At 63.7% G+C, this 19,835-nt stretch overlaps 4 protein-coding genes across 9 annotated transcripts; 3 read left to right on the top strand and 1 right to left on the bottom strand.

The window, feature by feature from the left end:
• Nucleotides 1-709: 709 nt before the first annotated feature.
• TMEM205 (transmembrane protein 205) lies at nt 710-3,019 on the bottom strand. 2 transcript variants are annotated; one of them, XM_004458190.4, is made up of 4 exons: nt 2,893-3,019; nt 2,194-2,302; nt 1,932-2,095; nt 710-1,086 (listed from the first exon to the last, which is right to left on the bottom strand). In XM_004458190.4, exons 2-4 carry the CDS (start codon nt 2,291-2,293, stop codon nt 781-783), a joined length of 570 nt encoding a protein of 189 aa, XP_004458247.1. In that variant the 5' UTR covers nt 2,294-2,302; nt 2,893-3,019; the 3' UTR covers nt 710-780. The 2 variants fall into 2 exon arrangements, with proteins under 2 accessions (XP_004458247.1, XP_004458246.1); XM_004458189.3 differs by having other exon boundaries at nt 2,902-2,994.
• Nucleotides 3,020-3,226: 207 nt separating this feature from the next.
• Nucleotides 3,227-5,785, top strand: LOC131276695 (coiled-coil domain-containing protein 159-like). The gene is made up of 4 exons (XM_058290208.2): nt 3,227-3,384; nt 4,740-4,858; nt 4,941-5,170; nt 5,678-5,785. The coding sequence occupies exons 1-4, from the start codon at nt 3,380-3,382 to the stop codon at nt 5,783-5,785; spliced, it is 462 nt and encodes a 153-aa protein (XP_058146191.1). The 5' UTR covers nt 3,227-3,379.
• Nucleotides 5,786-5,880: 95 nt separating this feature from the next.
• On the top strand, nt 5,881-8,155 carry CCDC159 (coiled-coil domain containing 159). Its single transcript, XM_071212753.1, is given in 9 exon segments — nt 5,881-5,956; nt 6,047-6,128; nt 6,273-6,322; nt 6,324-6,469; nt 6,778-6,845; nt 6,928-7,004; nt 7,257-7,372; nt 7,512-7,594; nt 7,880-8,155. Coding segments are annotated over 9 exon segments (801 nt in total). The 5' UTR covers nt 5,881; the 3' UTR covers nt 7,984-8,155.
• A 94-nt stretch (nt 8,156-8,249) lies between these two features.
• PLPPR2 (phospholipid phosphatase related 2) lies at nt 8,250-16,535 on the top strand. Of its 5 annotated transcripts, XM_058290149.2 has the most exons (10): nt 8,250-8,714; nt 9,679-9,854; nt 10,342-10,440; nt 11,169-11,357; nt 11,458-11,593; nt 12,129-12,347; nt 13,966-14,142; nt 14,744-14,866; nt 15,118-15,169; nt 15,273-16,535. In XM_058290149.2, exons 1-10 carry the CDS (start codon nt 8,441-8,443, stop codon nt 15,700-15,702), a joined length of 1,875 nt encoding a protein of 624 aa, XP_058146132.1. In that variant the 5' UTR covers nt 8,250-8,440; the 3' UTR covers nt 15,703-16,535. The 5 variants fall into 5 exon arrangements, with proteins under 5 accessions (XP_058146132.1, XP_058146130.1, XP_058146133.1 ...); XM_058290147.2 differs by lacking the exon at nt 8,250-8,714 and having other exon boundaries at nt 8,780-9,854; XM_058290150.2 differs by lacking the exon at nt 8,250-8,714 and having other exon boundaries at nt 8,781-9,854; nt 14,744-14,850.
• Nucleotides 16,536-19,835: the final 3,300 nt, after the last annotated feature.

A 19,835-nucleotide genomic window follows, 5' to 3' on the forward strand; every position in this document is an offset into this window, starting at 1 on the left:
CTCGGAGCGAACCCCCTTTTTTCCAGATACGGAAAGGAAGGCTCAGAGAGGTGCAGCCTCTTACCGGAGGCCACACAGTAAGGAGGTTTGGTCTCCAAAGCGGGGGTTCCAGAATTTTCTTCCTGTAACAGCGCCGGCTTTAAGAGTGTTCAAATCCTGAATCCACTTAAAGGAACTTGCTGAATTTCTCTGCAGCGCCACTGCCCCCCCGGGGAATACTGCGGCGGTTGCCAAGAGCTGCTGAGTGGATCTACTGAAATCAAGTCATCTGTCAGGCAGGGCTGCGTAACAAGCGGCCCCAGAGTCTCCAGGGCACCCAACCGCAATGCTGATTTCGGTGGTAAAGGGAGAGCGTGGCAGCTCATTCCCCAGCTCTTAACCCTCCTGCGTGGAAGTGACACGTCCTATCTGCTCACATGTCACCGGCCAGAGCAAGCCACACGGCCACCCCCGTGCTGATGCAGTGGGAAATATGATTGTCCCCCCAGGGACAATTATTGATCTGTACAGCGCCTGGCATTCGATAAGTGGGCACACAGCAGGCACTCAATAAACGGGGACGTCTATGTGTCAAGCTTAGAGGCTGCAAGAGCTAACAATCCAAATAGCTGGACCACAGGAACAGGGAAACTGAGGCCCTGAGCTCGACCCCTGCCTTCCTCTCCTGCTGCATCTCAGGTCAGAAAAAAAACAAAACAAAACGACAGCAGCCACTTCCAAGGAAGCTTTTATTGAGGTGCAGGGGTCCCCAGGGGGGACGGCGGAGGGAGGCAGTGGGTGTCAGAGGCTTCCGAGGTTGAGGGCGAGGCCGGCGAGGCACAGCCCGTTGCCCAGGAGGCAGCCCAGGTTGCAAACGGAGGAGAGGCCGTGGTAGCGGAAGAAGACCTGGCGGAGGGCGCCGTACTTGGGGTCCTTGTCGCGCAGCTGGCGGTAGGGGTCGGGGCCCTGGTGGCTGCCGGGTACCTCCCCGCCCAGTCCCCGCTCCTTCTCCAGGATCTGCAGGGCCTGCATGGCGGCCGTGGTGCGCGGCCCCAGCCAGCGGGCGTTGGTGGCAGCCAGTGCGAGGCTCAGGAGCAGCAGACCGAGCTGGCGGGGTGGCAGGAGAAGGGGACAGCGTGAGCCAGGCCTGCTGCGGCCACACAGCCCGAAGCCTCAACTCTGGAGATCTCAAAGGCAGAGCCCAGACTCTTGCCCCCCGCTAAGGGAAGGCCCCCTCTCTGTGTCCTCTATCCCTTCCAAAGCCTCCTAGCTCCCCCTCTCCTCCAATCCCTAGCCTGGAAGTCCCCAGGGCAGTAGCATCTGTCCCCTAAATCTGACTCTCTCTGCAAAAGGGGGCCACAGCACCATCACGGCCCCTTTCTGGTCCCCCAAAACAGGGAGCCAGAGACAGGGGCCAGCTCACTTCTGCAGGGTCCCAGGCCAGACCCCACGAATGGACAATGGACCTAGGGAGGTTCCAGTTACCCATAATCCTCTCGTCTGCGAGGGGATGAGTCTTGAAACACCTGTTGGGACTCACCTGCCCACATTCGAGGAAGATAATGGGGGCAGGGGGAGGGCAAGGGGGAGAAATATGAACCAGAGAGGGTTCCTTGCTTTGTGGCTGCGGAAATGTGTGAAGGGGGTGGGGAGCTGTAAATTCCCAGTCCGGCTGGTTTTTAAACAATGAGCTGGGGTCAGCGCCCCAGCCCGGGCTGAGTCACTGCAGCTTGGCGGCCGGCCAGGGGGAGGAGAAAGCAGCAGCTAGCGGAGCCACTCTGCTGGGAGGGACAGGGCGGCTGGGGACAGTTGTGCAGGCTGTGCACTGCTCCAGCGCCAAGCTTTTTACACCCGCCAGGAGGACAGCGCACCTCGTTTCGCTGTTTTAATATCTGATTCTGGCATCCTACAAACGGGTCTGCAAACGGGTGGCCATGCCCCAGCCCTGGTACCTGGCCGGCCTCCCAGAATGTGAGCTGCGCCCAGGCGTGCTGTGGGGCCAGGATGCAGAGATTGATGAAGGGACAGGCCACGGAGATGTGGAAATAGGAAGGGAAGAGTTTGCTCTGCACGAGGCCGAAGGTATGTCGGGGAAGGCTGCGGAACAGCAGGAAGCCTGTGGGGTGCAAGGGGCCTGTTAGAACGCTCCCAGGACCCCCAGCCCTTCCTGTGCCCACCGCCCATACCGTTGGCGCCCAGGCCAAGGGTCCCTACCTGAGGCGAAGGTCACCCACATCTGCATGCCCCAGGCCCCTGCCAAGACCAGCAGGTGCATCACCTTCGTGAGGCTTCCGGGTTCCCAGCTTTGCTCCATCTTGCAGCCCTAGAGGGGGGAGGCACCGGCGCTGGCCCCGAGCTTTCCCTCCGCCCTTTGGCCTTCAGACCTTCGGAGCCCGTTTGCTCCGGGCCCCGGGTCATGGCCGATCCAGCAGAGGTCCGGAAGGCAGCCCAGGAATAGGGGTGGGACGACCCTCGGCAGTCCCGCGACCCTCGTCGCCCCTCATCTTCCCAAATGTCAGCCCCCGAGATCTCAGGCCCTCTGGAGCATCTTGGAGACCCCCGCGTGTTAGCGCCAGGAGCTCGAGCTCGCAGCCTCAGATCTGCAGAGATCACCCTGGTGGCTCCCAAATCTCACCCCGGGACACCCCACTTTCACCCAAGGACCCCGGAGGATTTAAGAGCGTACCCTGGAATCCCTGATCTCACCCCCAAGCACCCCCAAATCTCACTCTGGAGATCCTGGCTGTCACCCCGGGAGATTCCAAATACCACCCCGGGGTGCACGGTTCTAACACCAAGGACCTCCGATATCACCACTGGGGGGGACCCAAATCAGCCCTGGGGGGGACCCTAGGGGACCCCGAATCTCTGCCCGAGGACACCGACCCCACCGCCGGCAACCCGGACCCCCACCCGCAGCACCCGGGAGTGCGAGCCCAAAGGCGCCGAGGTCCCTGGCTCCCGCGCTGCGTGCACCCCGCTGGACCCGGGACCTCCTGGGCCAACCCCCTTCGTGGGGCCCGGTCCCAGGACTCGTCCCGCCTCCCCGCTGATCCCGGAGCCAATCAGCTGGCAGATCTGCGGCCCCGCCTCCCGCCCTCCGAGGCCTCAACCAAACGGGGAGCAGAAACCAGCCCGGAATCCCGCCCCCCTCGCCGGGCTCTCAGCCAATGAGACCGCGGCTCCCCGGAGCGGGCGGAAGCGGGCACCAGCCAATGAGGCCTTCGGCTCCACGGGCGGGGGCGGGGCTCGCGTGCCGGCCCCACCCCTCTCTGTGACTGCAGGGTCAGCCCCGGCGCTTTTTTTTTCCCAGGCGATGGTGGCCCCGCGGGGTCAAGTTTCAGCGCCGCAGCTGGGGCCTGGCTCCCTGGCCTCTGCCAGGACAGCATGAGCAGGTGCTATGTGGTAGGTGGGGGTGGAAGGGGATCCGGGGGCCTGGAAGACCCCGGATTCACAGCCCGGGGGGCGGGGCCCAGGCTTACGGCCCCGCCCCCTTCCCCAAAGAATCCTCCCGGGAGACACTGCCCGGAACAGCAGAAGGTGGAAGGGAATGGAGACCGGAGGCCGCGGCTGGGGTGTACCTGCCTGCAGCCGGGGCTCAGAGCTGCCACCCCTTGGACCCCCCAAGCCCCCAGGTCCCGGGTTCTCAGCGTGACATTGACAGACTCAGCGCTCCTCGAGCCCCTCCTTGTATGCCAGGCACTGGCCTCGATTTTCTTAGTCACAGCGACCCAGTTGTGACATCCTCCCTTTTTTTTTTTTTTTTTTGATAGTTGGGGACACTGAGACATGGAAAGGTTCGGTAACTCTTCCAACAGCACATGGCTGGGAAGGGGCAGAACCCGAGATTTGAACCCAGGCCACCCAGCCATAAGGGCTCCCCGCTGAACCCACCTGCTCTGGGAGTGAGGTGTTTCCTCAGGAAGGGATAGTCTAGAACATTTCAGGTAGAACAACTGGAACACGAGGGAGTGGGGGTGAAGGTTCAGTGGGTGCTAAGGGTGGAGCACAGCACCCAGCGAGTGCTCAGTAAATAAGAACTTAAAAAGGGATTACGGAAGATCTTACAGGGGAGATACTGAGTAGGGCTTTGAAGGATGTATAGGAGTCTTCCAAGCTGACAGGGCCAGGGGAAGGATACCAGGCAGAGCACCCAGCAAGGGGAGCAAAAGAGAAAGGTCTAGAACTGGCTGCATGTCGCCCAGGGCAAGGTGCCCTTCACTGGAAATTTCTCCCTGTGTGCCAGCCCTCACAGTGCTGGACGGGTAAGGGGCGCAAGTGTGAAATCCAGAGCTATGTCCTTTTCCCAGCCTCGCCCAGCACGGATCTGGGCTCTCGTTCAACTAACCTTCCCGGGGTAGACATGCCCTGCCTCTCACATGCCACAGCTTCCGTTTCCCTGCGGCGCCGGGTCCCAACTGCCCAGGCTGGCCCTCGGCGCCTGGCGTGGCCACTTCCGGCTGCTTCCCCATGCGCCTGCCTCCGGCCATCCTGAATTCGCCAGCTCACGGCCTGTGCCTCCGCGCCTCCGGGCCTTTGCACATGCTCTTTCTGGCCAGGACTGCCCTTCCTCTCAGGCCCAACGCTAAGCGCCTTGGGCTCTTTGTCCCCATGTGCCCCTGGGGCCTCCCCACCACCCCAGCCTGACCCCGGGATCATCTTTTGTCCGGCTTCAGCTCGTCCTGCGCTCACGGCCGGGGCTTCTCTGGGGGGCCATCAGGGGCCGGTCTCAGCAGCCACCTGTCCCCCCCTTCCCGCAGTGACCCTCTTCTGGCCGGATTATCCCGGGACGCCGACCGCTCCGTGCCCTGCCGCCGCTCGCCTTCCCCGCCCTCCAACGTGCGTTTGGTCGCTAACGGGCAGTGTAACAAGCTCTGGGGTGCGTGCCAGGGCTGCCCGGGGGTGTGTATGGGGGGGTGCCAAGGGTGGGCTGGCTCTGAAGGCAGCCCCCCCACCGCCAGGCTCCACCTCGGACCAATCCTTGGACTGTAGAACCATCTGGTACAGAACCTCCGAGGCCGAAACCTTGGCGCCCGCCGCTGCCCGGGACGCGGTGACATGTGGCGACCGCAGGCCTGCGTGGCACCCGGGGGCTTGGCTGCATGGGGCGCCCTCCTTGCCCAGCTCCGACTTGCCGAAGGAACGCTGTGACAGCCAGGAGCTTCTGAAGAGGCATCACCTCATTGCTAAGGTCACCCCCAAGCCAGGCCATCGGCTGCTTTGGGACTTAGGAGCAGGGGGGGAGCCCCAGCGCGCCCCACAGTGCCTGGCCCTTGCTAAACGCCTCTGAAAGGGACCGAGGAAGGAATGAATGAAGGGTGCGACCGTGTGTCCTCAGTGGGGCTCTTCTCTGGGGGTGGCCTGGCCTGTGGGGTCGCGGTTGTGTGTCTGAGATGGGCGGGCAGCGGGTGCCCGCGGGTCTCTCTGTCGCGGGCCTTGCCGTGCCCGCCGCAGACGTTGGCGATGTCATGGGGCCCGAGCGAGGGTCTCGGCCGCTCAAGACGGACGGTGGGCATCGGGCCGGAGCCAGAGCGCCGCGGGCTGCGTGCTTTCGGGGGTGCCCAAGTGCGCCTGGAGGCAGCCTGACCTGCACCCACCCGGAACTCAGCTCGTGCCTGACCCTACCACCTGGGATGGGGGGAGAAGGGAGGCAAGCCCCGGGATGGGTTTCCACTCGCCCCTTCTCGTCCTTCCCTAGAAATCTTTGGAAAACAACTCTTGCAAGTCCAAAGGTGAGAATGTGCCGGGAAGCCCTGGCCTGATCCAACCACCCTCAGCCTCCGCCAACTCTTGCCCCTGCCCTTAAACCCTATCCCCCACCTCAGCAGACCCCTGCCCTTGTCCCCCCCCGGCCCCCCGGCCTCCGCTGATGCCCCTCTCTGCCCACAGCCAAGTCACCGCCATGATCCCCGACTCCCAGAAGGCGCTGCGACTCGAGCTGGAGTCACTCAAGAACCAACTCCAGGCCCAGACCAAGGCGAGCCCCCTTGGCCCCCACCCCCCCGCCACCTGGGCCCCGTGTCCCCCTCCTGATCCTTCAGCTGACCCCTTCCCCCCCCACCCCCAGGCTTTTGAGTTTCTCAACCACTCCGTGACTATGTTGGAGAAGGAGAGCTGCCTGCAGCAGATCAAGATCCAGCAGCTGGAAGGTGAGGACTCAGGGTCAAGGTCGGGCTGGAAGCCAGGGGAAGGTCAGGGTGAAAGGAGGTGGTTTTTTTTGGGGGGAGGGGAGGCGGTCTGGGTTCAGACTGAAGTTGGGGTTCAGTCCCCTCCCCTCACGCCCCCCCCCCAAGAGATGCTGAGCCCCACGGGCTGCCAGGCCCAGAAGGAGCTGCGCAAGTGGGGGCGCGGAGCAGGGCCGGCAGGAGCTGTACGGGGCGCTGGCCCAGGGCCTGCAGGGGCTGCAGAAGACGCTGCGGGACAGCGAGGAGATGCAGCAGGCCCGCACCGCCCGCTGCCTCCAGCTGCTGGCCCAGGAAGTCCAGGACAGGCGAGCGCGGGCGGGAGGGCCAGGCCAGGGAGGGGGAAGGCTGGAGAAGGAAGAGGGGACAGAAGAGGGCGGGGAGTGGGAGACTCGGAGTGGGCCGGCAGGAGCCGACGGGGCTAAGAGGCTGGGGGTGGGGGGACAGGAGGGGGGACGGGGGAGAGGAGGGCTGGAGGTTCCAAAGAGGGGGCAGGGGTTTGGGAGTTGTGGGGTGGGAGAGCGCGGAGGGGGCAGAGCCTGGGGACATGGGGGCGCTGGCCAATGGGAGGCCAGGGCAGGGGATGCCCGTCTAAGCCCCCCCCTTTCCCCCTCAGCAAGAAGTTCCTGTGGGAGGAGCTGGAGCTGATACGAGAGGAGGTGACCTTCATCTACCAGAAGCTCAGTGAGTGCCAGGATTCCCCCCCCAGCCAGGTAGGGGGGGGGTCCTCCTGGTCCCCCCCTCTGAGCCCCCGATCCCCCCACAGAGGTGCAGGAAGAGGAGGTCACCGAAAACCTCATGAGCATCCAGAAGATGCGAAAGACGCAGATGAAGTGCCGCAAGGTGAGAGGGGGGCGGCGGGGGACCCCCGCCTCAGGGCAGGTGGGGGTGGGGGATCTCTGCCGGCCTCCACCAGCCCGATTGCCCCGAGCCCGGCCCCCTTGACTGCTGGGTGATCCCAGGCAGCGCGCCTGCCCTCTCTGGGCCTGTCTCGCCGTCTGTGGAGTGGGTCCCCGGTAGCACCTGACCTACCTGAGCAGGTGAGCGCCGAGGGGGCCGCCCTCGCCATCGTCTTCCCACCTACCCCTGCCCCAGGTCCTGACCAAAATAAAGCAGCAGGGGTACGAGCCGGCGGCCTGGCCGGAGGAGGTGGCCCCGGGCGGCGGGGGGACCTGGAGAAGTGACCTCCAGAAGGAGCTGAGCGACATATGGTGAGGTCCCCTGCCGGACCCTGAGCCCCGCCGCCACCCCCCCCCCCAACCTGACCAACCCTCGCCTCCGCCCCCGTCGCCCTGCCACTGTCCCCTCACTCACCCACCCAGCCGGCCCCACCGCCCCGTGTCCCCGCAGGTCCGCCGTGCACGCGCTGCAGAACTCCATCGACGCCCTGGCCGCGTCCCCAGAGGGCCACCCCCGGGCTGCGGGCTGCGGGGGCGAGGGCAGCCGGACGTCGCTTCAGGGGTGAGGCCGTGTCATGGCTTCGTACTCCGGGGACCGGTGGGCCCAGCCCCTCCTGGCGGGTGGCATTTGCGGACGCTTCACTGTGGTCATTAAATCACCGCACAGACGGGCTAACAGGCCCAGAGAGGGCAGGCGCGCTGCCTGGGATCACCCAGCAGTCAAGGGGGCCGGGCTCAGGGGGCGCACGAAGGGGCCTTCGGGGGCTTTCCCAGGGCGCGTGGAGGAGGGGGCCACCCTTGCACCCGTCTCTCCTGCAGGTCACAAGGGCCATCGGTGCGTGAGCCCCGCGCCGCCCTCCTGGGACTCGGACTCCGATTGCGATGCGTGCAAGCCAGCTTTCTCCAAGAGCTGCTCCTTCTAGCCGGGTAGGGGCCCTCCTCGGGCCGCCGCACCCACCCGGCCATCCCCGCGCCCGATGGGGGCCGGTGGTCCCTGACCCCCCCTCCCAACCCTCTCTCTCCACAGCCCGAGCAGCCGGGACTGCTCGCCCGAAGACCCCTCAGAGAGAAAATAAACTAGCCGAGACCCCCCTCCCCGCGCTGTGGCTGCTGCTGTTTCCTGGGCCTGGGGACGCCCGCACCCCATATCCTCCAGGGTGCTGGGAGGCTCCCCACGGTGGGGGGGGCTTTACGGGTTTAGGGTCAGGGGACAGCGGTGGGGCCACCTTTGGCAGGTGACTGAGGTCAGTCTGTCCAGGAGTGGCCAGACAGCCGCGATCCCACTGTGCCACATGAGGAAACTGAGGTCCAGGGAGGGTGGGGCGCGGGTCGTCTCTGCACACACACCCCCCCCCACGCAGGGTTCCTCCCTCTACCCCCATGCCTATCCCCTCCAGCCTCAATTCTAAGAAGGCCCCGCCCCCCAAGAGCCGCCCGAGGCCCCGCCCCCACGGGGTCATGCAAATGAGGCGCCCGAGGCTCCGCCCCCCGCCGCCACCGAGCCTGCGCGGCGGCGCCGCCGGCCGGGCCCCTCCGCGCTTCCATCTCCGCGGCCGCGCGCGCGGGGCCAACCGTCCGTCTGTCCGTCCCGCCGCGCCGGGGCCACCCGGGCGGCGCGCGGGGACTCAGGGGCGGGGGCGGCGCCCCCCAGCCGGTGAGGGGGAGGGGCTGGGGGCGTCCCCGCGCGCGCCCTTTCCGCGGGCTTGGCGACCCCGGGGTGGGGGGCAGTCTGTCTGTCCGGTTGGGGCCCGCGGCCGGCTCGGGGGAGGCCTGGGGGGGGTCTTGGGGGAGGGGGTAGGAGCTCAGCGGGAGGGGATCCCCGGCTTAAGGAGCCGAGCGATGGCGGCGAGGGTGCCATTGTGGGGTTGTGTGTCCGTGTGGGGTTGTGTGTCATCGTGTGGCTTCTGGGGTGCGTGTGGCTCCTGCGACGGTCGCCGTGTGGCTGTCGCGGTGGGCATCACCCTGATGGTGTGTGTGTGTCTAGGACATGGCTGCCATTGGCGGGCGGCGTGGCTGCTGTCGCTGGGATTGTGTGGCTGTCCTCGCTGTCCCTGTCGTTGTGCGCCCATCGCCGATAGTGCGCGCGTGGCTGCGTGTGTGTGCCAGCGCGCGCCCGTGCCTTTCTCGTGCCGCCGTGTCCAAGCGTGTGGTTGTCCCCGAGGGCGGGTGATGGGGGTGTGACGCTGTGGCCTGTGGCCCTTCCGCCCCCCCATTGGCTGTGTGGCCGCCCCTGGGACTCTGAAGAGTCTGGGCAGCCCCGAGCCGGATGGTGGAGGTGTGTGGAGGGCCTCCCGGTGTGTCCCAGCGGTTGTGTGTCTGCTCGGCTGTCGTGTGGGTGTCCGTGGCAGGCCGTGTGCACGCTGTGCTACACGCGTGTGTGTGCGAGTGTGCGGTTCTGGCTGTCGTGGGTGTGGGCCCGTGTGTGAATGAGCCTCCGATATTGCTCCCCGGGAGGCTGGCCGCGTTGCTGGGATGCACGAAATTGTGTGTGTGTGTGTGTGTGTGTGTGCAACTTGGGGATGAGTTGTGCACTCGGGGGCTGCCGCGGTGGGTGGCTGTGTCTCTGGGACAGGTGGGCAGCGCTGACACCCCTCCCCCCCACGTGTCACACACTACAGAGCGAGCCCCGCAGCAGGGCCGTTGGACCCAGGCTGCCCCCTGCCTTCTCTGGCCAGGGTCTCAGTGGCTGTGTCCAGTGCCATGGGGGTCCCCGTCTCGCTGGCCGCCAGCGGCGGCTGTGACTCTGCGGGGGTGGCGGCGGCGGCTGGTGGGAAGCCCTAGGGCGCTTTGGCAGGTGAGTCCGCCTGGGGGAATATGGGGGGGGCTGCAGCGCTAGGACTGAGATTAGACTGGGGGAGGTGGGGGGGGAAGAGCCCCCGCGTGATACATAGAGGCAGACGGGGCTGGGGGGGGGAGAGGGAGAGGCAGCTGGGAGAGAAGGAGGGTCTGGCCATCAGCCCATCATCAGGCAAGCACACCCCGTGGATGGGGGGGGGCCCTTTGGAGATATTGGGGGGCTGGAGCTCAGAGGGAAGGGTCCCCTGGATAGCCCAGGGGTGGGGGAAGAGGAGCTGGGGAGGTGGGATTCCCATATCGCAGGAGACAGCCTAAGTGGAGGCTGTCCGGGTGGGCGTGGGGGGGGGGGAGGCCAGCTGGAATGCCCTGTGGTGGCTGGAGGAAGAGGAGGCCCGCTCAGTGGGGTGCCAGGGGCCCTGGAGGCTGGGGGGGGGTGGGGGCAGGGTCCCGGTGACCCGCCCCTCCCTCCTCCATCCCGCCCCCAGCGCCCCACCCCCTCCGCAGGCCTGGCCTTCACCATGGCGGGAGGGAGGCCTCAGCCAAAGAGGAGTTTCTCCATCATCCCGTGCTTCGTCTTTGTGGAGGTGAGTGCCCCGGGACCCCCGGGGCCACGCTCGGCGGCCCCTCCGAGCGGCGGGGACCCTCGCCTTGCTGCCTCCGCCCGCGTCCCTCTCCCTTCTCCTTCCTCCCCGCCAGCTGGGCGCCGGCACCCACTTTCCATCCCCCCCCAGCCCCTGCCACCTCTCTGCCTGAGGTCTCTGTGGCGGTCCCCCGTCTCCCAAGAAGTGGGTGCAGGCTCGGCCCGCACGCTGCAGTCCTGGAGTTCCCAGCCAGCTCTGCCCCCTCACCTACCCTCCTGAGCCTCAGTTTCCCCATCTGTTCAGTGGGCATCATTGAACTCCTACGGCTGTTAGGGTGAATTCACGGAAAATGTCCAGCCCGTTGGAAGGGTTCAGCCGGTGGTCGCTGCTATTTCTCCTTCTGCTAGTCCTTCTCTGTCCATCTGTCCTTCGCCAGCCCAAGCCCCTCATCTGAATCTGCCTCTGGTCTGGGTGCCTCAGTTTCCCTCCTCCGTCCCACCTCCCTTCCCTCTCTCTGTCACTTCCATCTCCCTGTTTCTCCCAAGCCCCCCCATCCTTGGCTCTCCCACCTTCCCCATCTCTTTTCTGTCTCCTTTCCCCTCTCTTCCCCCCTCTCCCATTTTCTGTCTCTCTCACTCCATCTCTCGCCACCTCCGGGCCGCTGGGCTCCCTGGCCCCGGGGGGGCGCCCTGACCACTCTCTCGCCCTCTCTCCGCGCCGGCGGGCACCAGTCTGTGCTGCTGGGCTTCGTGGTCCTGCTCGCCTACCGCCTGGAGTTCACGGACACGTTTACGGTGCACGCCCAAGGCTTCTTCTGCTATGACAGCACCTACGCCAAGCCCTACCCCGGCCCCGAGGCCGCCAGCCGGGCCCCGCCCGCCCTTGTCTACGCCCTGGTCACCGCCGGGCCCACCCTCACCGTGAGACCCCCGGGGGGTGGGCCGGGCTGGGTCAGGCTGCGGGGTGGGACGGGGGCCCCCCCGAAGGCCCAGGAGGACCCCGCCGTGCTCTCGCCCGCAGATCCTGCTGGGGGAGCTGGCGCGCGCCTTCTTCCCGGCACCCCCCTCGGCCATCTCCACCCTCGGGGAGAGCACCATCGTGTCGGGAGCCTGCTGCCGCTTCAGCCCCCCGCTCCGGAGGCTGGTCCGCTTCCTGGGTGAGTGAGCGGGCATGGGGCGGGGGCCGGGCCCTAAGGCATTGGGGTGCGGGTGGAAAGGAGGGTGCAGGCTCAACTCCAACACACTAAGGCCCCCGATGGGGAGATGGCACCCCAGCTGGCTTTTAAAACGGGGCCCCAGCCCTCATGGGTGGGGGGTGGAGAAGGGGGAGCAGAGCGCTTCTGTAATGGTGGTCCTGGTGACAGAAATCCAGGGCCAGGCATACGGAGACTCTTCGGGGTGGCCCCAGAGCAGGGCTGTGGCCCAGTCCTGATGGAGGGGTGTCGGGGGGCCGCAGGCCAGCTCCTATGGGATTGCAGAGGAGGTGGCGCTCCTGACCTCGGGGAGCCCCAAGGCCAGGAGGCCCAGGGGTGGTGGTCCCCCAGCCCGGCTCCCCGGGGCTCAGCGTGGAAGGGGGTCCCAGGTGTGCTCCCCAGGCAGGGGCGTCGCCCTGAGCCCCCTCTCCCACCCCCCGCCCCAGGCGTCTACGCCTTCGGCCTCTTCACCGCGACCATCTTCGCCAACGCGGGCCAGGTGGTGACGGGCAACCCCACGCCGCACTTCCTGTCCGTCTGCCGCCCCAACTACACGGCCCTGGGCTGCCCGCCGCCCTCGCCCGACCGCCCCGGCCCCGACCGCTTCGTCACCGACCAGGGCGCCTGCGCCGGCAGCCCCAGCCTGGTGGCCGCCGCGCGCCGCGCCTTCCCCTGCAAGGACGCGGCGCTCTGCGCCTACGCGGTCACCTACACGGCGGTGAGGACCTGGCGGAGGCGGGAGGCCGCCGGGGTGGGGCCGGGCCACGCCCCCGGGGCGGGGTCTGCCCTGCGAGAGGGCTCCTGGCCACGCCCTGGGGCGGGGCCTGCCGGGTGGAGAGGGCTCCTGGCCACGCCCTGGGGCGGGCCTGCCGGGTGGAGAAGGCTCCTGGCCACGCCCTGGGGCGGGGCCTGCCGGGTGGAGAAGGCTCCTGGCCACGCCTCTTGGGGCGGGGCCTGTCGGGTGGAGAAGGCTCCTGGCCACGCCCTGGGGCGGGGCCTGCCGGGTGGAGAAGGCTCCTGGCCACGCCTCTTGGGGCGGGGCCTGCCGGGTGGAGAAGGCTCCTGGCCACACCTCTGGGGGCGGGGTCTGCCTGGTCGAGAAGGTTCTTGGCCATGCCCCAGGGAGGGGTCTGCCCGGTCAAGAAGACTGGCCACGCCTCTTGGGGCGGGGTCTGCCCACTCAAGAATACTCCTGGCCACGCCCCAGGGCGGGGTCTGCCCTGTCAAGAAGACTCCTGGCCACGCCTCTGGGGGCGGGGCCTGCCCTGTCAAGAAGGCTCCTGGCCACGCCTTGGGGGCGGGGTCTGCCCGGTCGAGAAGGCTCCTGGCCACGCCTCTGGGGGCGGGGTCTGTCAGGTGGAGAAGACTCCTGGCCATGCCCCAGGGCGGGGTCTGCCCAGTCAAGAAGACTCCTGGCCACGCCTCTGGGGGCGGGGTCTGCCCAGTCAAGAAGGCTCCTGGCCACGCCTCTGGGGGCGGGGTCTGTCTGGTCGAGAAGGCTCCTGGCCATGCCTCTGGGGGCGGGGTCTGCCCAGTCAAGAAGACTCCTGGCTACGCCTCTGGGGGCGGGGTCTGTCCAGTCAAGAAGGCTCCTGGCCATGCCTCTGGGGGCGGGGTCTGCCCAGTCAAGAAGACTCCTGGCCACGCCTCTGGGGGCGGGGTCTGCCCAGTCAAGAAGGCTCCTGGCCACGCCTCTGGGGGCGGGGCCTGCCCAGTCAAGAAGGCTCCTGGCCACGCCTCTGGGGGCGGGGTCTGCCCAGTCAAGAAGGCTCCTGGCCACGCCTCTGGGGGCGGGGTCTGTCAGGTCGAGAAGGCTTTTGGCCATGCCCCGTGCGCGCAGGTGCCTAGCGGTGCCTCCCCAAGATGCGCCCACCCCCGCCCTTGAATCGGGGGCTGCCCCGGCGGTCTGGAGCCCACCCTTAGTTGCCCCGGCCAACGCCCCTGACCCTCAACTGCACTGGCACTTTTTGACCACCCTCTCCTTTTCTTTGGTCGCGCCCCTTGTGGCTTCGGCTCCTTTTTCTGGCATCCGTCGGGGACAACGTCCCAACCCCGCCCGGGGACCCCCCCCTGGGGTGACCCTGCTCTCTGTGACCACGCCCTAACTCAGCCAGCTGTCTCTTCCCCCCCCCCCCCACCCGGTGGCCAGGGACATCTGGAGCCCAGGCCCCCTGCCCTTGGGGGCCCTGGCCACACCCCCGGCCCTGTAGCCTAATCCGGCCCTTTGACAAAGTGTCCCTCCCGCCCCAGCCTCCTACCTCCATGCCCCGCACGCGGTGCGGCCCCTTGGCACTCCGGCCGCTCGGGGTCCCCTGACCCGTCCCCGATCCCCCCAGATGTACGTGACCCTCGTGTTCCGCGTGAAGGGCTCCCGCCTGGTCAAGCCGTCGCTCTGCCTGGCCCTGCTGTGTCCTGCCTTCTTGGTGGGCGTGGTGCGGGTGGCCGAGTACCGCAACCACTGGTCCGACGTGCTGGCCGGCTTCCTGACCGGAGCGGCCATCGCCGCCTTCCTGGTGAGCCCCCCGCCCGCCCAGCCCAGCCCTGGACCCCCACCCCCCACCCCATCAGCTCCCTGTCCCAAGAGGCGGGACCCCGGGAGGCTTATGGCCTGGACTCTGGGGGGACCTAGGCAGGGTCCCTCGCCTTCCTGTATCTGCTTGTCCCCATTGGTGGAGGGTAGTAACAGGACGAGACAGAGGCCAGAGCGAGGCACTTGCCTCGTGTGCAAAATGTAAGGGGTGTGACTGCCAAAACACTCATCAAGAGAAATAATATTTTCATGAAATGCTTAGAAACACCAAAATGAAGCCAAAAAAAAAAAAAATGCATGATGAACAAATGACCCAAGTTGTAAAGAAAGATAAGACCCCAGCCTGCTCTTGCGCCACGTGGCCTCACTCGCCTCACCCTCGTCCTGGCGGGATAATCAAAGTGCCCGCTTCTTAGTCAGCTGCAAAGAGCAGTGGCACAGGGCAAGCGCTCCGAAAGTGTTCACTCTTCCTGGAAACCTGAGCCTCAGTTTCCTTATATGCAAAAAAGGGGGTGGTATTTTCTAAACTCCCACCTCCCTGGCTTCGGGGGGGGCCCCAATAAGTGCCTCTGCCTCGGCCCCAGGTCACCTGCGTCGTGCACAACTTCCAGAGCAGGCCACCCTCTGGCCGGAGGCTCTCCCCGTGGGAGAGCCTGGGCCAGGTCCCCTCCGTGGACAGCCCCCTCGAAAAGTTAAGTGTGGCCCAGGTAAGGGGGGCCGGGGGCTGCTCCCGGCTGGAGAGGGTGGCGGGTGGAGGGCGGCCCCGGAGGCAGGAGAGCAGGCAAGCGTTTTGGGGGTGGGGTGTCTCCTGGCCCTGGGGAGGCAGAGGGAATCGCAGAAGGGAGGGTCGTACCCCCTTTCTCCCTCTGCGGCTCCGGGTGTTTCCTCCGTGGCCGCGTGGCTGTGGCCGGCGGGGCCCCGGGGGGGCCGCTAGCCCCTTCCTTCTGCCTTGTCTCAGGAACCCGAGGCCTGCAGGCCACACTCGACACCGGCACGGCTCACCCCATCCAGTGAGTGTGAAGGGAGTGTGTGTGTGGGGGGATCGACAGGGGGACTTCCCGGGGGCTTCATGTCCCCTTCCCCGCCTGACCTGTGCCCCCCCCCCCCCCCCAGAGCCGCAGAACTGCGCCCGCCGTGGCCACCTAATTCCCAGTTGCGTGTCCTCGCGGGCCCCGGCCATGTGTTCGTCGCCCCGCGTGCCCCGCCCTCGACTGAGGTCGGAGCCGACGCCCCTGCCGCTGCCCCTGCCCCTGCCCCTGCCCGCGCCGACCCCCGGCCAGGGCCCCTCGCCCTCCTCTCCCGGGCCGGGGGGGCCGGGCGGGGGTGGCGGGCGCGGCCGGAAGCTGCTGCTGCCCACGCCCCTCCTGCGGGACCTGTACACCCTCAGCGGACTCTATCCCTCCCCCTTCCACCGGGACAACTTCAGCCCCTACCTGTTCGCCAGCCGCGACCACCTGCTGTGAGCCACCCTCCCCCTCCAGCCACCCACTCCCAAAGCTGCCCGCTCCCCCCCCCTCCTCCCCACCACGCGTGTGCCATGTGAGTGCCAAAGTCCCCCCCCCCCCACCCCACTGTCCCTAGATCAGCCAGGCCCCGTGACCCCGGGATGGCTGGAAAGATGCTTGGGGGACCCCCTGCCTCCCCCTGCCCTCAGAGTGGGCAAAACTGGGAGGTGGGCCCCGCGTTGGCAGTGCCCTTTTAAGGGCCGAGGCCCGGCCAGCCACTGCCCAGCCAATGGGAGCCCTCAGTTCTTGGAATTCTAAACAAAGGGAGTTCCCTCCGGCCAATGGGAGCCTTTGCCTTGCTTAGACGCCGCAGCCGATTGGGCAGCAGTCAGCATCTGGACAGCCAATAGGAGCCCTTGGTTTTCAGAATCTCCAGGGTGGGTGGGTATGATTCCAGCCAATGGGGGACCCCCCTCGTGTCTAAGCATGTGCAAAGGAGAGGAGGGAAAGGGGGTGAGCCGTCGTCACTGGTCCTCTCTGCTCTGAACCAGGGAGTCCAGTTGGGGGGTGGGGCAGGCTCCCCCAGGGCAGGGTCCCTGGGGCCCCCTCTTCCCCCTCGACCCTCCCGCCATGTGCAGCCTCTTGCCCACTCCGCCCTATTCATGCAGGGCTTGCCCCCAGTTCAGAGGGTTTGGGGTTTAGGGTGCTGTATCTCTCCTTGTCTGTACCCGGGTCATCCCCAGCCCTTCTTATTTATTAGGGGCGTGGGGACTGACTTTTTTCCCTTGAAACCCACCCCTGTTGTGGAGGGTGGGAGCCTCCTGCAGCTGTGCCAAGTAGGGAGGGGTGCCCCACCGTGGGCAGCCGAGAGCAGTGCTCCCCCTTTTCCTGCCCCCTCCTCCTCTTTAATAAAGACCGATTTGTAACACAACTTTGACCTCCTGCCTTCTTCCGCCGTGTGTTGGGCTCGGGTTGAAATCTCGGCTCAGCAGTTCGGGCCGTGTGGCTTCGAGAGAGTTAATCAACCTCTCTGTGCCCTCGTTTCTGCATGTGTCCAATGCGCCTGGCCCCAGGAGCCAGGCGCGAGGCACACACATGCGCGGCGAGGGGTTTTACACGTGCGTGTGTTCCACAGGACAGCTGGCCCGGGTCAGGGTCCAGCGGGCGGCAGGGGATAGGGGGAGGAGAACTGGGGGGGGATCCTGCCAGGAACGAGGGTGCCGATGGGCAGGAGGAATCAGCAAGCCGAGATCTCCGGCTTCATGGGTGAGAGCAGGGGTTGCTGATTGCCTAGCTGAACCCCCGAGGGTTAAGCGAGAGTCTGCGAGGGTGAGAGGGATGGGAGAGCCACAGACCCCACCGTCCGAGGGGCTTCAGACAGACCATCAGGGTGCAAAGTCATCCCACAACCAGGGAGGACTCCGCTTCCCTTCCCGCTCATTCAGTCATTCATCAAACACTTATGGGGTGCCTCCTGTGTACCAGGTGCTGTTTAGATTGGATCCGGGGCTAAAGCAGTGAACAGAGCAAGTCCCTGTCATTTTAGCACTAAGAGGTGAGTGACAGAAAATAAACAAGATAAATCAACGATAGACAGATCCACAATTCTAAAGTCAAAAAGGTCTGAAACATATGAATAATTCTTTTATAAAACAAAAATATTCAGTTCTCACTAGGTTTTATTAAGAAATGAGTCAATGAGGTTCTGCTTTCAAATAATCATTACAGATCACGCAGCAGCTACAGCTATATGGATTTCAGAATTGCAGAAAAGAAACAGCCAACTTTGATTTAATGTATACTTTATATACAATAAATTACATCTTAATTTTTTAAAACATGGGGACACACCTGGACACAGTAAAGCAGAACATGTAACCCTTCTTGAAAATCATCAATGAAGTTATTTAAAAATCAGTTGTTTGCAACAAAGACTAGCAAGAAAGAAAAAAAAAAATCTGAAAACCAATTTCTTTCCCATAATGGATTGGTGGCCAAACCTGATCTGAGATGACATGAGGCTATGTACAGTTCTTTTCTCAAATGTTCTTTTTTTTTAATCAGAGAAGTTGTGGTTCACAGAAAAAGAAATCATGCATAAAATACAGGGTTCCTATATTATGCATAGCTTGTAATGATCTCACTCGATGTGAATATTATGTTTCTCTGCAGATAAAGTGATTTGGGGATGTTGAATCTCTTTTGAATATCTGAAAAATGCTGAATGGCAAACTTGAGGCTCAAGGATATCTTTGATATCTTAAACGTGGGCACACGATAAGGAGAAATCGCAAGGGGAGGGGAAAGATAGGATGATTGTGAGATGGAGTTTGCGATTTAAAGAGGGTGGTCAAGTAAGTTTTCTCTAAGGAGCTGAGACCTGAGGGAGGCGAGGGGGCAGCCGTGCAGATGATCTGGGGGCGAGTGTTCCAGGCAGAGCAGACAGCGAGTGCAAAGGTCCTGAGGCAGCAAATGCCTGGAGCGTTCAAGGAACAGCGTGCGGGTGTGAGAGAGAAGGAGATAAAGTGAGAGGAGGTTAGGGCGGTGGCAGGACTGACCGTGGGCCGTGGTGAACGGGATGGGAGGCGTGAGAAGCTGAAGGCAGAGGCGGGACAGGATCATGGAGACTCCCTGCTTGGCCAACCAAGGCTCCCGTTCCCAGGGCTCGAACCCTGAGACCCTGGTCCCTCCTGACGAACAGCTGCCTCCACAGGGGCCAGGGAAAAAGCAAGTTTCAGCACAGCGGACAGCGCCTCCGGCCGGCCTGGTCGGGAACTGTCCGTGGTGCTGATATTACTGCGTCTTGAGGAAAAAGTAGGGTGGGGACAGGGAGACCCAAGGAGGTGTCTGGGGCAGCAGAGAAAGCGACCCTTAGTTTTACACCCACCCCCATGCCAGGATGGATAGCCTTAGGAAGAGAACACAGACTGGGCTGTAGCGGCTGATTCAAAAAACTTCTTGACATTTCCCCAATGGGTCGCATGGGATCACAAAGTCAACTCAGCTAAAACGAAGCTCCGGTGAAACACGTAAGGCAGATCAGGGCCCTCCTCTGCTCACACTCCTCTCATGGCCAATTAGAATAAGCCAACTCAGAGTCAGAATCTAAAATATAGGTCACCAGGGGAGGAGGTTGGGAGCGGGACAGAGAAGTTAAGGCTCAAAATGTCCAGGGTTCCTATGTGGAATGAACGAAATGTTTTGCTAATGGATGCTGTTGATGGGAACACAACACTGTGACTGCAATTCAAAGCACTGAAATAGGTATCTGGCGTGATTAAAAGTGGAAAGGTTAGATGGTATATATGGTAACAGAATTTAAAAAATTTTAATCCATGGAACTACGCTACACAGTGAACTCTGGGTTAAACCATGGACTTTGATTAATAAGTCCAATGATAAAAATGTGTTCTCATGAATTCTAACAAATGTTCAGTACCAAAGCAAGATGGTGTTGGTGGGTGGTATATGGGAATTTTGTGCATGATTGTTCTGTGAATCCACTAATTCTCTAATAAATTTTTCAAAAAACACCTCTCCTCACCCCTATAGCACTTTGAGGAAAAGCCAAAATTCTCCCATTGCCTCAGGGCCCTTGCACTTGCAGGGGCCTAGCCCTGGAACAACCTTCCACCCATATTTGCATGGTTCACTCCCTTGCCTCCTTCCAGTTTTGCTTCAAATGCCACCTTTTCTGCAAAGCCTGCCCTGACCCACCCTATTAAAAATTACAATACAAAATAAATTGGGAAGCAGATTTGGTTCAATGAATAGAGCGTCCGCCTACCATATGGGAGGTCCAGGGTTCAAACCCAGGGCCTCCTGACCCGTGTGGAGCTGGCCCATGCACAGTGCTGATGCGCGCAAGGAGTGCCCTGCCACGCAGGGGTGGCCCCCGTGTAGGGGAACCCCGTGTGCAAGGAGTGCGCCCCGTAAGGAGAGCCGCCCAGCGCAAAATAAAGTCCAGCCTGCCCAGGAGTGGCGCCACCCACACGGAGAGCTGATGCAGCAAGATGATGCAACAAAAAGAGACCCAGATTCCCGGTGCTGCTGACAAGAATGCAAGTGGACACAGAACACACAGCGAATGGACAGAGAGAGCAGACAACTGGAGAGGAGGGAAGGGGAGAGAAATAAATAAACCTTCAAAATAAATAAACAACTGGCCCTCCCAACTTCCATTCCCTATGCAAAAAAAAAAAAAAAAGAAAGAAAAAAAATGTTGGGGGGT

Source organism: Dasypus novemcinctus, chromosome 30 (genome assembly GCF_030445035.2).
Source record: "Dasypus novemcinctus isolate mDasNov1 chromosome 30, mDasNov1.1.hap2, whole genome shotgun sequence".
Classification (NCBI taxonomy): domain Eukaryota; kingdom Metazoa; phylum Chordata; class Mammalia; order Cingulata; family Dasypodidae; genus Dasypus; species Dasypus novemcinctus.

Excerpts from the sequence above, each read along its gene's own strand:
- TMEM205 (XM_004458190.4), bottom strand. The coding sequence starts at position 2,293 with ATGGAGCAAAGCTGGGAACCCGGAAGCCTCACGAAGGTGATGCACCTG. Across the intron at positions 2,096-2,193 it reads GTGGGTGACCTTCGCCTCAG|GCTTCCTGCTGTTCCGCAGC; the intron begins GTAGGGACCCTT and ends TGCACCCCACAG. Across the intron at positions 1,087-1,931 it reads CATTCTGGGAGGCCGGCCAG|CTCGGTCTGCTGCTCCTGAG; the intron begins GTACCAGGGCTG and ends CCACCCCGCCAG.
- PLPPR2 (XM_058290147.2), top strand. The coding sequence starts at position 9,327 with ATGGTGGAGGTGTGTGGAGGGCCTCCCGGTGTGTCCCAGCGGTTGTGT. Across the intron at positions 11,358-11,457 it reads CCGCCGGGCCCACCCTCACC|ATCCTGCTGGGGGAGCTGGC; the intron begins GTGAGACCCCCG and ends TCTCGCCCGCAG. Across the intron at positions 11,594-12,128 it reads GAGGCTGGTCCGCTTCCTGG|GTGGTGACGGGCAACCCCAC; the intron begins GTGAGTGAGCGG and ends AACGCGGGCCAG.
- LOC131276695 (XM_058290208.2), top strand. Across the intron at positions 4,859-4,940 it reads GCAGTGTAACAAGCTCTGGG|GCTCCACCTCGGACCAATCC; the intron begins GTGCGTGCCAGG and ends CCCCACCGCCAG. Across the intron at positions 5,171-5,677 it reads GGCATCACCTCATTGCTAAG|AAATCTTTGGAAAACAACTC; the intron begins GTCACCCCCAAG and ends GTCCTTCCCTAG.